Source organism: Rana temporaria, chromosome 1 (genome assembly GCF_905171775.1).
Source record: "Rana temporaria chromosome 1, aRanTem1.1, whole genome shotgun sequence".
Lineage (NCBI taxonomy): Eukaryota > Metazoa > Chordata > Amphibia > Anura > Ranidae > Rana > Rana temporaria.
Window position 1 is genome coordinate 531,262,033 of NC_053489.1, and position 16,191 is coordinate 531,278,223.

The 16,191-nt window shown below is 38.9% G+C and overlaps 1 protein-coding gene across 1 annotated transcript in view; it reads left to right on the forward strand.

Moving 5' to 3' along the window:
• Nucleotides 1–16,191, forward strand: part of GUCY1B1 (guanylate cyclase 1 soluble subunit beta 1) — a 97,231-nt gene that overhangs the window by 38,710 nt on the left and 42,330 nt on the right. Inside the window, exons 6-7 of the mRNA XM_040332162.1 lie at nucleotides 10,595–10,825; nucleotides 12,895–13,011. Coding sequence (XP_040188096.1) covers nucleotides 10,595–10,825; nucleotides 12,895–13,011 — 348 coding nt within the window. The remainder of the gene's footprint in view (nucleotides 1–10,594; nucleotides 10,826–12,894; nucleotides 13,012–16,191) is intronic.

A 16,191-nucleotide genomic window follows, 5' to 3' on the forward strand; every position in this document is an offset into this window, starting at 1 on the left:
GGCATGCTCCCATGTCCTGCTTCTGCATCTATTGACACCTAAAGCTAGACTGGCCCCCCCCCGAATCCACGTCATTGGATTTGATTGACAGCAGCGGGAGCCAATGGCTGCGCTGCTATCAATCTATCCAATCAGGACACGAGACACCAGCCATAGCTGGTGTGCTCATCCCCAGGGTGAGAAAAACAGGGCTCGGGTAAGTAAAACGGGGGGGGGGGGGGGGGGTCTGGGAGGCTACAGCATCAGAGAAGGTTTTTCTCCTCAATGCATAGAATGCATTAAGGTGAAAACCACAAGGGTTTACAACCCCTTTAATTTGTTTCAGTAATTCAATTCGAAAAGTCAAACTCATATATTTATATACAGTGGGGATCGAAAGTTTGGGCACCCCAGGTAAAAATTTGTATTAATGTGCATAACGAAAGCCAAGGAAAGATGGAAAAATCTCCAAAAGCCATGAAATTTAGTGTTGAGCAGAATACGCCATATTCGATTTCGCGATATATCTCGAATATATAGTCGAATATTCGAGATATATTCGCTAAATTCGAATATTCGTGATATTTTATCGAAATGAAATGATTGCGAATTTTCGCTATTGCGAATGCGAAAATAATTGCGAAATTTCGATAACTGCGGTAGGAGCACTCTGATTGGCTCAGAATATTCTTGATATTTTTTCGAAATTTCGCAAAATGCGAATGCGATATTTACTGCGCAATTTCGACAAATGCTGTAGGAGCACTCTGATTGGCTCAGAATATTCGTGATATTTTATCGAAATTTCGCAAAATGCAAATGCGATATTGATGGCGAAATTTCGACAACAGCGCTAGGAGCACTCTGATTGGCTCAGAATATTCGTGATATTTTACAATACAAAATAATTGCGAATATTCGGCAAATGCGGAAGGAGCACTCTGATTGGCTCAGAATATTCTTGATATTTTACAATACAAAATAATTGCGAATATTCGGCAAATGCGGAAGGAGCACTCTGATTGGCTCAGAATATTCTTGATATTTTACAATACAAAATAATTGCGAATATTCGGCAAATGCGGAAGGAGCACTCTGATTGGCTGAGAATATTCTTGATATTTTACAATAGAAAATAAAAAGTGTTTTGCATTGGTGGTGATTCTTTACTCTATCCATCTGTCACAGCCGTTTGTCAATCAAACACCTTGAAGATTGAACACGTTCATGCTGCATCATGCTTTGGACTTTTTTTCACTTCACATATCAAAGAAATTTTTATGAAAGATTATTTTTCTATTATTGGGACTATATTTCTTTATATATTTGTTTCACTGTGTATTTCACAAGTTATTTGCGCTTGCTTATTTTATAATTTGCCCACATGTCTTGTCACTAGACATATTTTTTATTCTTGTAGAGCGACTCCATTTTCTGTCTTGTATTAATTTATGTTGTATAACATTTTTGAGTTGCTGCTGTATTCTCCCCTTTTTTTAAGGTATGCGCAATTTTTTCCTTCTTACAAAAAAAAATAATATCAAACATACAAATATTCATAACAGAAACATACACAAAGCCCACCCCTTTTGCATCAGAGACAATAAGAGTTCTCCTACCACAGTTATCGAAAATTCGCAATCATTTTCGCATTCGCATTAGCGAAAATTCGCAATTTTTTTTTTATATTCGGCAACATAAAAGGATCGCCTCAGCTTAGCTACTCGGCCCAGGGTCTCTAATCATACCAGCAATGCTTTTAGACGTCGATAGGATGTGATCTGTTTTAAAAATAAAATTGAAAAAATGTGAATATTCGGAATAGCGAATATTCACCGCGAAATTCGAAATATATCGCGAATACTCGAATATGCCATATTCAAGCCGAATATTCGCAATACGAATATTCGTGAGCAACACTAATGAAATTACAGATTAGACATTCTTATAAGTCAAAAAAAGTTAGATTTTATTTCCATCATTTACACTTTCAAAATTGCAGAAAACAAAAAAATGGCATCTGCAAAAGTTTGGGCACCCTACAGAGTAAATATCTTGTACTGCCCCCTTTGGCAAGTATCACAGCTTGTAAACGCTTTTTGTAGCCAGCCAATAGTCTTTCAATTCTTGTTTGAGGTATATTTGCCCATTCTTCCTTACAAAAGTCTTCCAGTTCTTTGAGACTTCTGGGCTGTCTGTCACGCACTGCTCTTTTAAGGTCTATCCATAGATTTTCAATTATGTTGAGGTCAGGAGATTGTGAAGGCCATGGCAAAACCATGAAAAAAACGCTTTGCTATCTTCTTATAGCCTTCTCCAGCTTTGTGAGCGTCAACTATTTTCAGTTTCAGTTTTCTAGACAACTGCTTAGAAGAACCCATGGTGCTGATTGTTGGGGCAAGGTCAGATTAGTCTGGGCATTTAAAACCTTTGAGATTGACATCATCTGGTCTTGAGAACAATCCATGACACTGGCAGGTCTCAGCTTTGCAAAGGGGTCAGTGCATGCTATAAATTCTGCAGGGTGCCCAAACTTTTGCAGAAGCCATTTTTTTGTTTTCTGTAATTTTGAAAGTGTAAATGATGGAAATAAAATCTAACTTTTATTTGACATATTATAAGAATGTCTAATCTGTAATTTGATGCCTTTTGGAGATTTTTCCATCTTTCCTTGGCTTCGTTATGCACATTAATACAAATTTTTACCTGGGGTGCCCAAACGTTCGATCCCCACTGTAGATGCCTTACACACAGAGTGATATATTTCAAGCATTTCTTTCTTTTAATTTTGATGGCGTGAAATGGGTGAAAAACCCAAATTCAGTATCTCAGAAATTTAGAATATTACATAAGACCAATTAACAAAAAGGATTTTTAATACAGAAATATTGGCTTACTGAAAACTATGTCCATGTACATGTATAGTATGCACTCAATACTTGTTTGGGGCTCCTTTTGCATGTATCACTGCATCAATGCGGCATGGCATGGAGGTGATCAGCCTGTGGCACTGCTGAGGTGTTATGGAAGCCCAGGTTGCTTTGATAGTGGATTTCAGCTCATCTGCATTGTTGGGTCTGGTGTCTCTCATCTTCCTCTTGACAATACCCACCGCAAGATCCTCCAGGGAAGTAAGTAGGAGCCCCAGGCGAGCCTCAAGCACACAGCCATTCGACCTACACACCCCGGCTGCTAAATCTCTTAGCCTCGAAGAGCTGAAAAAAGTAGCGACTGACATAAAGGACACATTAGCTGCAGCTATATCAGACCTTCGGCTAGACATACAAGCAGTAACCTTATGAGTAGAAGAAGTGGATGAAATCACAGAACACCAAGACATTGCTTTTCACGTGGCACAGCAGACCCTAGAAGCACAATCTTTACAGCTAAGAGACCTCCACAGACATCTAGAAGACCTAGATAATAGAGGTTGCAGACATAACATAAGAATCAGAGGCCTCCTGAAACAGTTGAACCGGGTCAGCTCTCACAAGCCACAGTCGCCATTTTCAATTACTTACTGGGAAGACCCCTAGAGACTCCACTCAAACTAGAGCGTCTTCACCAAGCTCTTTGCCACAGAGGCAGAGACAGTGATCCCCCGAGAGATGTCATAGGCTGAAATTCTGTCATAGGCTGAAATAAAGAGAAATTCTGTATAGATGGAAATTCCCTTTCTGTCTATCCACAGGGTCAGCCGGGCGAGTCACATATTTGAGACATCCAGACGATGCACAACTATTCTGTGGAAAACTCTGTATTCCCCTGGTCAAGATACCAGATTGGAGCCAAGAACCGCACAGCATGGCACAGCAACAAGAGGAACCTATGGAAGTCCACCACCGCAGTGACCCTCTCACTCAGAGAAGATGCTGTTTGTCCCCTCGCTCCTCTCTACCACCAGCGAACTGTCATTTCTCGGGAGGAGGCAGCAGCACCCCAGCATTACCAGTGCACAGGAGAGCAAGAAAAGAATAATCACATCAAAAAATGCTTTAAGAACTCCGCAAGTCATACTGACCATCGACTCCTGTGTCCCCCACATCCATAGATTAAGAGTGAGTAAAGCCGTCTATTATCCCCTGGCCTCTCATTCTAAAATGTTACTGTCTCTGTTGCTCTCCAATCTCTGACATACCAACACTTTGTCATCTACTGTCACTTGTGCATTTTCTCTCAAGATTCACAATCTCTGTTCAGACACAATCCCTGTATTAATGGTCTGAAAGAGGAAAAAGAAAGAGGATAGAAGGGAAAGGAGGAAGAGGAAAAAAGAAAAAGAGGGAAAAAACTTGCCTGTGCAAGGAAAGTGAACTAATATACTCCACTAAACAAAAGCAATAACAAAATAATAACCACCCAATCACTGCCTATAGGAGTCTACCTGCTATAATAGATAAGACAGTCCTACTATACTTCATACAAGCAGCGCTGCTTGTAATGCCCCAAATAAACCCATAAACCAGATGTTCAGTCAAGGAATACATCTGAATTAAAAGTTCAAAGCGTATGTTCCAACCTTTTTTTCTCCCTTGTTATCATCAATTCCCCCATTCATCACACATATACCAAACAACAATATTTACAGTACATGAAAGCCTGATAAGCCCTGGGTTTCTTATATCCATTTCACTAGCATCCCAACCCAAGGCCCACTTGATACAAGTAAAGCATACTATAATGTATTCACTCTCTATCTACTCCCAAACAGGGAGTGCGAGGGATGAATGAATAAATGACATACACGGAAATAAGGGAGAAGAAAAGGTATATATATATATTTATTTTTTTACTTTTATTCCCAAAGCTATAACCTAAAAGTTGCATCATTTGTATTTATGTTTCTTTCTTTGCAATGTTATACAGTTATCTTAAAGCGGGATTCCACCTGCAATTTTTTTTTTAAGTCAGCAGCTACAAACACTGTAGCTTCTGACTTTAAATAAGGACACTTACCTGTCCTAGGCCCCCACGATAATGCCCACCATTGCCGGTTTCCGATCATTGCAGGTCCCGGCGCCGCCATCCTCAGTAAGGGAAACAGGAAGTGAAGCTTGCGGCTTCACTGCGCATGCGCGAGGCTCGTGTCGCTTTGTGAATGGGCGGATGCTCTCTGGGATACACACAGTTCCCAGAAGGCAGCGCGCTCCATCCACCAGAAAGAGGATGCGGAAGAAGACCCACTGTGAATAAGGAAGAGGAAGATTTTTTTTGCAGCATTTTGCTGTAATTTTTTGTTAAGGGTGGAATTCCACTTTAAGATAAGTCATACATGCTTTCTGTATATAGTACAATTCACAAAATCCCAAATGAGACGTACCATTAAGTCTTATTAGACAGAAAGTAATTTACTACTCCTACTCTGAATGATACAATACTCCACTACAACATAAAGCGAAGGGAAAAGCTTCCTACCTTTCTGTTAAAAATGCTGAACAGTAAACCTTCTAAGAGTCAGGAGAGAGAAAAATGTACTAACATAAACACTTCTCCAAAGCTATCAAACACAGAATACAAAGTATAATACAACCCTTCACATAACCTAATTTAATTTCTATGTAAGACAGTAAAAAGGTTGACACTGCTCCTAGCAACCTCTCACATACACCAGCAAAAGACTTTATATATCAGTTCTGACACATAAACCACTATTTTCTACAACTGGCTAATACATAGGGAATATCTTCCACCCTTTATTCCTTCACTGCTAATATTGACTAAAAATGGCATCCTGATCGCTTCAAGCACTAACACCTCTTTCACCTCAACTTCTCCCTCACTCATCAACACCTTTACACCTAAGCTTACCAGGACCAATTGAGTATCATTATACTCTGACATCCATACCTCACAGTACCACTAAAGTTTGTAAAACATCTTCTTTAATCCTAACACCTCCTGATCCAGCACAACTGACACACTCCGACATTCTAATCTAGGCAGGATAGCTGGTCTACGCTAGCAGTCGGATCACTACCCATTCTCCAATCCCACTCCCCCCATACTATCTCAACCCACACCCCTTTGTCAACTCCCATCCCCATCCCCCCTCACAAACTGACTAGAGCCCAACATACACAAATAGAACTAGATCAAGCATGCACACGACTTAGGGAAGAACTTGGGAAGAGAGTCAGGAGGAACTACGCCCTATCACATAAACTCCTTTATGGGCATAGCATCAAAAGCGGCAAACTCCTAGCTAGAGCTTAACAATCCAAAAAAAGCTAGCACTACAATCCACTCTATGCACACATCCACAAGATAGCCTCTTTTGCGGATGACATTCTACTATTTCTCTCAAACCCCCACATAACATTACCCAATCTTCTCAAAGGCTTTCGGTTATTTCAATTCATAGCACACTTTAAAGTCATATACCTTGAACATAACACTGCCAGAGTCCCAAGTTCTTAAATGTAAAAAAAAAAATCCCATTTACATGGCAAACAGAATCCAAAACATATCTAGATATTCAGATACCAACTCATCTCACCAACGTATATTAAAAAAAACTACCACCCACTCCTCCAAACAGAAGACCTCCAGAAATGGAACAAGTCACATTTCTTATGGTTTAGTAGGGCGGTGATCGTGAAAATTATTATTTTACCACATATTCTATTTCACCTCCAAACAATTCCCAAACGCCTGCAGATCATTTTTGTTTGGAATCAAAGACACCCCATAATTAGCTATGCCCAAATAGCAAAACCTAAAATCAAAGGTGGGCCTACCATTTGCAGCACATTATCAATTGGCATATTCACCAACAAACAAAATATTGGGTAAGTCTAGAAAATTCCTTTTCCGAAAACCCTATAACCTGTGCACTATAGATTCCGAACAAAGTTTTACCAAAAGACCTAACTGAATATCCACTCATAGGATCCTCCATCAAGTATTTTGCAGAAATCTGCCACAAAATTAAACTCTCCTCAATTCACCACTCCTAATGAACCCAGAATTCCCTCCCAGACTGGCCCCTCACCCACACGCAAACAAACAAATATTGGCATACAAATACACCACCTCCTTTGAAATGTATAAACCAAATGCCCCAACGTCATATAATTTCGACTGTCCGCAACATGTTGTGAGAAAACGCTCAAGCAGAAGATAGAAAGGCCTGCAAGGCCTGGGCCCAGGATCTTCACATAAACTTAACAAATAAAAACTGGGAAAAAATATACTGTCACACACACACACAAAGGCTCTATAAATGTCTTTATCCAGGAGAACAAGTACAAAATAGTTTCCTGTTGGTACCATACCCCCTCTATCCTGCACAATTTAGATGCCTCCATACCTGATCAATGCTGGAAATGCAAGCAAGCTACGGGCGATCTCCTACATATATGGTGGGATAGCCCCCTTGTTCAATCACACACAAACATACAAAATAACCCTTAAGCTCTCTTGAATACACACCTGCACAGTTCCTACTACACCATTATGTCTCTAAAGATACACCATACTACAAATCTTTAGCGATGATGCTAATCAATGCAGCTAAAATATGTATACCTACACTTTGGGGTACCACCAAAACCCCTTTCCTGCTAGATTGTTACAAACGTATAAACAAAATAGCAGGGATGGAGGAGCTCATCGCAATCTCACATGACTTGCCCCACAAATTTACATCTACATGGGCTGGTTGGAGCCACTAACCTGTACACTGCAAACTGTGGAAAATTAGGGTTGATACAACGTACCGCACAAAGCAAGTGTACAGTTGAAACTTCCTTAGATACCCAACTGGAATATATACACATATTTTCTTAGTCAGATACGCATTTGTCATTTATAGTCATTTATTTCAACTTACCATGGCCAATACACCCCCCCCTCCCCCCCCCATCTCCTATTTTTTCTCCTTTTTTTCTCCCTCTCACCACATTAATCTCTAACACTGAAACATATTTCCTACAGTGCATGTGCTGGACACTCACACTGAGACAAACAGGAATCAATACGACACAAGACCAACTGCAAAAAATAAATACAACTTATGGAAGCATTTAATTGACATATTGTTTATCAGGTTGTATAGCAGGAGCGGTGGCTTTTTTATGCATTCGATTTTAATATTATTACTATACAGGATTTATATAGCACCACACTTTACAACATGGGGGCAGACAGTACAGTTACAATACAAATCAATACAGGAGGGATCAGAGGGCCCTGTTCGTTAGAGCTTACAATCTAGAAGGGAGGGTTAACTGGAACAAAGGGTAATAACTGTGGGGGATGAGCTGATGGAGAGAATTAAAATACAGTTGTTAGGTGTGGGTAGGATAGGCTTCTCCGATGAGAAGGGTTTTCAGGGATTGTCTAAAAGCTAATAGAGTAGGAGATAATCAGACGGATTGGGGTAAGGCGTTAGATAGGAATTTTAATATTACAATACTACACTATATGAGCATTATTTGGGCTCTGGTAGGTGAGCTTCTTTTGCACAGAGCTAGATCCCATTAATGACCATCATTCAAACAAAACACCAGCGCAAGATGTCTCATCACTGCATTACAGTGCTTTAAGGCTTATCATTTATTGCCATCTAGTGAGTATTTAGATTGGTTGAGGTGTAAGGCTGTGACAAGCTTTTTTTCCTAACACATTGGGTGAAGTGTGTTTATTTAATGTTGGATTTGTTCCACTTTTTGGACAGTGGTTAGCTATATCACACATATTAAAATAAATCACTCTGATATATAAAGAAGATCTCCGTCAAGTCAAGTCACAGATTTATTTTGGGACTTTGTATACATTGTTGAACTTTTGTTTATCTATTACAGTGAAGCTCTGCACACCCCTTGTTGTTTTTACTGTTACTAGGAGGTTGTATGTTCACATTTTGTGTGCCAGCAGCAAATATTTATACAGCTTTCCCTTTTTTTGTCTTTTTGTTCACATATGTAATGCCCCCCAGAAATAAGATTTCTGCTTGTGTGATTGACTCACTGTTTTTCTCAGAAGTCTGCACTAAGATACAAACCAACTTTTAGGCATCTCCTGCAGTAGGAATTTCAGTTTTGGTGAGACACTCCGCAAGATTAATTATTTCTGAAAAAACGCTGACACTGCAGCTAAAAGTGCACCAGGGCATTATAATGAATCAGACCCTCCCATTCAGTAATCTTTCTGGAAACATCATAGTGAAGCTTCCATTATAAATGTAAAATGGTCCCTTAATAGTACCCAAACCATGAAACCCCACTCTGTAATACAGAATTGCATGTGGGCACAGTTATGCTTTTTTATCGTACCACAGTAGGAAAATACATTTGGCTCAAGCCACATCCGAAACACAAAGTACAAAAAGCTGCAGGACCAGATATGCTGGAACCCGCCTATCTAACCGGACTTTAAAAGCTCAGCATGGGAGACATCAAATTTATAAAAAAAATTATCTTTATTGTACAAAATACATAAAAACAGAGGCAAAAAGGCCTAAAATAGATCCACAATTTTTTTTTGAAAATTACACTCTACTAAGGTAACAGAACCTAAACATGTAGATATCAAGATATATATCAGCACTTGTGAAAATATAATCGCCAATAACATGGCTTCTTCAGGACCCGATATGGCAAAGTAAAGCAACACTAGATATACAATACAGAAAAAGAGAAAATAATAGTATACATACAGTGTAGCATTTAACCACAATAGACATATTATTTCTTTAACCCATAAACATGCTTACAATATTGCAGTGGATCATGCAAACCTTAGTAGAGTGTACTTTGCAACATTTATTTGTGGATATATTTTAGGCTTTTGTGCCTTTTTTTGTATTTTGTACAATATAAGATATTTTTTTAGAAATTTGATATCTCTCATGCTGAGCCTTTAAAGTCCAGTAAGATAGGCTGGTCCCAGCATATCTGGTCTTGCAGCTTTTTGTATTTTATTGTACCACATTATTCTTAATAGAGAAGAACAAACTGATTTTCAATTTTCTATGGACCTTATTCATTTGATATTTGTTACTTGACTTATTATTATTATGCTGTCCTTATCTATGTTGCCAATTTGTAGATAATTACAAAGATCGGTTAAGCCAGCCCTCACATATTTTTTTCCAGCAAGTCCACTATTGTCTCTTCATATTATATCCATCTTAGATCTCAACTTTTAAAGATAACGTATACTTATAATCTGGTATAAAAACGAATGCTAGCAAAGTGTAGCTTTCAGAATCTGGTAAAAAGAAATAATGGATGTTGATTGGTGGCTGTGAGTAAAATTACCCCTGTTCTTTTTTCCATTTTTTATAACTCGGTCCATATAGTTAAAATATGGCTGACTGACAGACAAGCATTTCTATATTTTCTTATGTACAATATTATATCTTATCTGCATATACAGCCAGGCTGATTTTACTAAAAGAGATTAGAATGTTCACTTGTTATCCAATCATGTAATAAGGAAATTATTGTTTATTTATTTCATCTGCATATAATTGGATAATTTTATTTTTCATTTAAACATTTTCAACTACTTTTAGTAAGTCAGCTTCAATATATAGTAGTGAGTATTAACTAGCTACAATATTTCTCTTCTTGAGAGTAAAATATAACAGTCATTTAATGATTTCGATAAGGTTGTTCAGCAAAGAAATGAAGAATGTGACCACACTCAATTCTTGATAGAAGAAAAGGACTCTAAGGAGGAGGACTTATATGAGGATCTGGACAGGTTTGAAGAAAATGGGACCCAGGAATCACGCATTAGCCCCTACACATTCTGCAAGGCTTTTCCATTCCATATAATGTTTGACAGAGACCTTGTTGTTACACAGTGTGGAAATGCCATCTACAGGGTTTTGCCACAGGTAATTATTTTATTTCTGTAGAGATAGAGATTTTCAGTAAATAAAGACATAAGGAAATCCTCTGATTGATCTTTACCAGGTAGCCACAAACACAAGTATGTTCACTTGAGTACCCATGCATACACCCAAGGCATTGTTTGGTCAAGAAGGGCAACAATAAACTATGGGCTAAAAGACTTTAATTTTTTCCAATTGCCTTCTCGTTATTGTATCTACACAAGTGAGCAGTTTCTTAAAAGCAGCCTGACTAATTTTTATATCTTTAAAATTATCTTTCTCTTAATATTGACAAGGCATATTATTTCAAATTTAAACAGCATTGATTTCTAGCATGTTCTACAATTTCCATTACAACACCAAAAATGTATCTTCTGAAGTTCACAATTGAAGCATCAACAAATTATCATATAATGAAGGAGATTTATTGATCTTTACTTCACCAGGAAAATCACATGTGCAATGGACATAAAACCATAGCATACAATTTTACCTTTCCATAGCCAGATGGTGGTCTTCTATATGTAAATCTTTTTATGACTTATTAAATAAAGACCAGAGGAAAATTGGAAACTTGGTCTGAACCAAACACAACCAGATAGCCTTTCATAGTATAATGGTAGGGACATATTGTTGTGGGCTGAAGAAGGTGTACTGTACAAAATGCTCCAAGATGCATCACTGATTGGTTGGCATGGTAAAATGTGGTTTAGTGTGACACTGGGGTTGACACTAGTATAGCGCTGCACAGAAGCCAATAGAGCTTCCAGTTTTTTTTTTGTCAAAGCTTAATGGAATAAGCTGAAGTTATATGTTGATTGTGTTGCATTAGATTTTTCACTCTCCAGTCATAAAAATGAACCCCACAGTGTTTCACATTTTCCAGCATCAGCTTTCTTTTTGGCTTTTGGCATTTGGTCTCATAACATCTAAGAACCTCAAAGCAGGTTGGTGCTAGAAGACTTACATTTTCTAGCTGCTTATTGTAGGTCTAAATAAGGATCAGGAAGCTATAAAATTCACAACATGTTTCACTGACAGCTCGAGGTCTGGTGAGGTCGCTCCAGTTAGGCCCCTTTCACACGGGGTGGATCAGTAATGATCCGCCCTGTGAACCTCCGCTTGCTCAGCGGGGATCGCTCCGTTGATCCCTGCTGAGCCGGCAGATGACAGGGCGGTTGGAAAAGTAGGTTTTTCCTCTGTCACACTTTGGTGGATTGGAGCGGGTCAGATGTCAACGGGCATATTACCGCTGACATCCGTGGCTCCATAGAGGAGCACGGAGCGCCCGTTCAGGTCCTCCTAAAAAACTGGCAGTTTGAAAGAGCCCTAAGAGTCCAACATGCCTTGATAGTACTGGCCAGGAATCCACCTAGGCCAATCCTTCCCTGAAAAGGAGGATTGTGTAACAGTTTCTGTGGAAGTTTTGTCAGTAGCAACCCATGCAATAAATAAAGCAAAACTGAAGGCAAAACTTTTTTTCTCATTTTGGACGGAGTAAGGGAGAATTATAATCCCTGTCATCTGTGTCCAATTGGGGAGATTTACCTTTGATTCCTGTCCCATAGCCAAAACAGAAAGTGTGAGAAAATCCCTGAAAATTAAAGGATTCCCTTGAGGCCCCCCCCCCCCAGGTTATCAGAATTATTTTCCACGTTGGAAGATTTAGCCTCTATTAACTTTCTGGGGACAAAACATTTTCTTTTACTTTAACTTTTAATGATAATGGTAAACAGGACAATACAGATAGTGAATCTCCCTAAGAAGAACACAGACAGCAATAAAAACTGACAGAGGTTTTAATCCCGCTCTACTATATCCAAAACTAAGGCTTTGGCTTTAGTTATACTTTAAGGATACAGTACATGGTGGTAACAATCCAGATTGTTAGTATAGAATCAGAAAGGCAAAGACATTGAGTATTTACACTAAAAATACTTGAACCAATTCTTCTGAAAATAGTGGCCTCTTGTAAAAGTGTATTTAACTTTTTTAGGATTCCATAAATAGCAATACCAAACTAATATATCTATTTAATCTGATTTATTCTTGTGTATTCCATTATTTTACAGCTGCAGCCTGGAAATTGTAACCTGCTTTCTGTGTTCACTTTGGTGCGACCACATATTGACATTAGCTTTCATGGTATCCTGTCTCACATCAACACTGTGTTTGTCCTGCGGAGTAAGGTAATTGATTTTTAATAAACCTATAGACTGATATGCTATAAAGAGATAAGCATTCAGCAGATAAAGAACACAAAAATGTGAAAAGAGCACAGGGAGATGTGGCATTTAAGATAGCAGGATTGTAGCAGATGTTAAATGTCTTTTGTTGAGTATTTCAAAGCTGACAACCTGACAATATATTTGCGGTCCTGTTTATAGTTAGCTATCACTCTTTTGAGACGGAACAACCATAAAAAACAAACCATATCCCCTGTCATCTTCAGATTAAAGATCTGAAAAAAAATGTATTACCCCTTATGCCGCGTACACACGATCAGTCAAACCGTTGAGAACGGTCTGATGGACCGTTTTCATCGGACCAAAACGATCGTGTGTAGGCCCCATCGGTTATTTATCCATAGGTTAAAAAAAAGCAATCTTGTTTTAAATTTAACCGATGGATACCTAACCGATAGAAAAAAAACGATCGTTTGTAGGCACGTCCATCTTTTAAAAATCCACGCATGCTCAGACTAAATAAACTGGTAAAACTAGCGTTCGTTATGGAGCTAGCACATTCATCACACTGTAACAGACAGAAAAGCGCGAATCGTCTTTTACTAACACAAAATCAGCTAAAGCAGCCCCAAGGGTGGTGCCATTGGATTTGAACTTCCCCTTTATAGTGCCGTCGTACGTGGTTTACGTGACACGATCGTTTTTTTAACCGATGGTGTGTAGGCACGACTGACCATCAGTCAGCTTCATCGGTTAACCGATGAAAACGGTCCATCAGACCGTTTTCATCGGATGGACCGATCGTGTGTACAGGGCTTTATATATTCCTGATTTTCGATACTAGGCTTGGTTAGTTCAGTGGCTCCCAACTGGAGTTGTCAGGTTTTTTTTGTGCACGAAAAAAAACTGTAGTGTGTACTAGTCTTTAACGGGGGTACAGGCAGCAATAAAGACTGACAGGTGTTCTAATCCCTCTCCACTGTATCCATCCCAATGGATATGAAACCATGCAATGAAATACCGATTCGTTTCACAAGATAAATACTGAAAATGTTGATGGAATAATACATGCTTAATTTTATGAGTGATTTTTAAAACATTGCAATTTTTTTTTTAAAAACACTCTGAGCTTCCTGCTGATCTTAAAGCGGTAGATACTGTTTAGTGAATGGAGAACAGTACAATAGGGAAAACAAATATTTGATTCCCTTCAGCTTTTGTAAGTTTGCCCACTTACAAAGAAATTAAGGGTCTATAATTCTTATCATATGTGTATTTTAAATGATAGAGACAGAATTTCAACCAAAAATCCAGAAAAAAACGCATGATACAAATGTTATAAATTGAGTTGCAGTCAGTGAGTAAAATAAGTATTTGATCTCCTACCAACCAACAAAAATCTTGGCTCCCACAGATTGGCTACAGTATGTGCTCATGTGGTACACAGATTATTCCTGTCAATTTAAGAATGTGCTCCTAACGACAACTCATTATGTGTATAAAAGACACCTGTCCATAGAATCTCTTTCTTCCATTCAAACCTCACAATCATGGGCAAGACCGAAGAGCTGTCAAAGGACGTCAGGGACAAGTTTGTAGACTTGCACAAGGCTGGAATGGGCTAGAAGAACATCAGCAAGAAGCTTGGTGAGAAAGAAACAATTTGCAAATGGAAGAAATACAAAATAACTATCAATCGCCCTCATGAGAAAAGTGAGGGATTAGCCCAGAACTACATAGGAGGAGCTTGTGAATTTTCTGAAGGCAGTTGGCACCACAGTCCTCCTTTTCAGGAAGGCACCTGTACAGGCCCGTCTGAAGTTTGCCAATGAACATCTAAATGATTCAGAGAAGGATTGGGAGAAAGTGTTGTGGTCAGATGGGACCAAAATTGAGCTCTTTGGCATTAACTCCACTCGCCGTGTTTGGAGGAAGAAAAATGCTGACTATGAGCCTTATGCCCTGTACACACGATCGGTTTGTCTGATAAAAACGAACGGATGGATTTGCGATGAAGCTGACTTTCATCAATCTTGCCTTCACACCATTGGTTAAAAATCCGATCGTGTCCAATGCGGTGACATAAAACACAACTACGTGCAGAGAAAAATGAAGTTCAATACTTCCGAGCATGCGTCGACTTGATTCTGAGTATGCGTGGATTTTTGACCGATGGATTTCCCCACAGACAATCGTTTTTTTCTATCGGTTTTTTAACCATACGAAAATTTTAAACAGGTTCTTTTTTTTTTCACCGATGGGAAAAAAACTGATGGGGCCCACACACAATCGGTTTGTCGGATGAAAATGGTCCATCGGTCCGTTTTCATCAGACGAACCGATCGTGTGTACAGGGCATAAGAACACCATCCCTATTCATGAACAGTTCTGAAAGTTTCTACCTATGAGGAGAGGGGGTGTGTGTCTTTACTTCAATCAGCTTGGCTGTATGTCAAGGCTTCACTGCAGCGCTGACCAAAAAATCTTAAGACTCTTCATTTCTTTGTAGGTGGGCAAACTTATAAAATCTGCAGGGGATCAAATAATTATTTCCCCACTGTATACAGAGAGATATTTGCTTTGACTAGTGATATATGACTACTTACCCATATAAATGATTTATAGTGGATTCTTTTTTGTTACGTTAGAGGAACTGCAACAGGCAGTAAAGGGGATGTCTAATCAGAAGTCCCCTGGACCAGATGGTTTACCAGTAGAGATTTACAAGCAATATGGCGAAGTGTTGTTCACTGAATTGCTAAAGGTGTTGAACTGGGCAACAGAAGGGGGAGGTTGCCTCCCATCGATATCAGAGGCCACCATAATAGTGCTCCAGAAAGAAGGAAAGGATCAATTAGATACGTCATCCTATAAACTGATATCATTGTTATGCTCAGATGTTAAAATTCTGGCTGGGGTACTGGCGGTGAGGATAAATAAATACATTCAGAAACTTATACATCCGGATCAATCTGGATTTATCCCGAATAGGTCTACTAGTACTAACTTTAGAAGGCTTTATCTGAATCTACAGATGCCAACTGAGAATACAGGGGACAGATCCACCCTATCCCTAGACGCCACTAAGGCTTTTTATAGCCTAGAGTGGGATTATCTTTGGTATGTTCTGGAGAAGTTTGGGTTTGGCTCTGTTTTCATCAGGTGGGTAAAAACACTTTATAA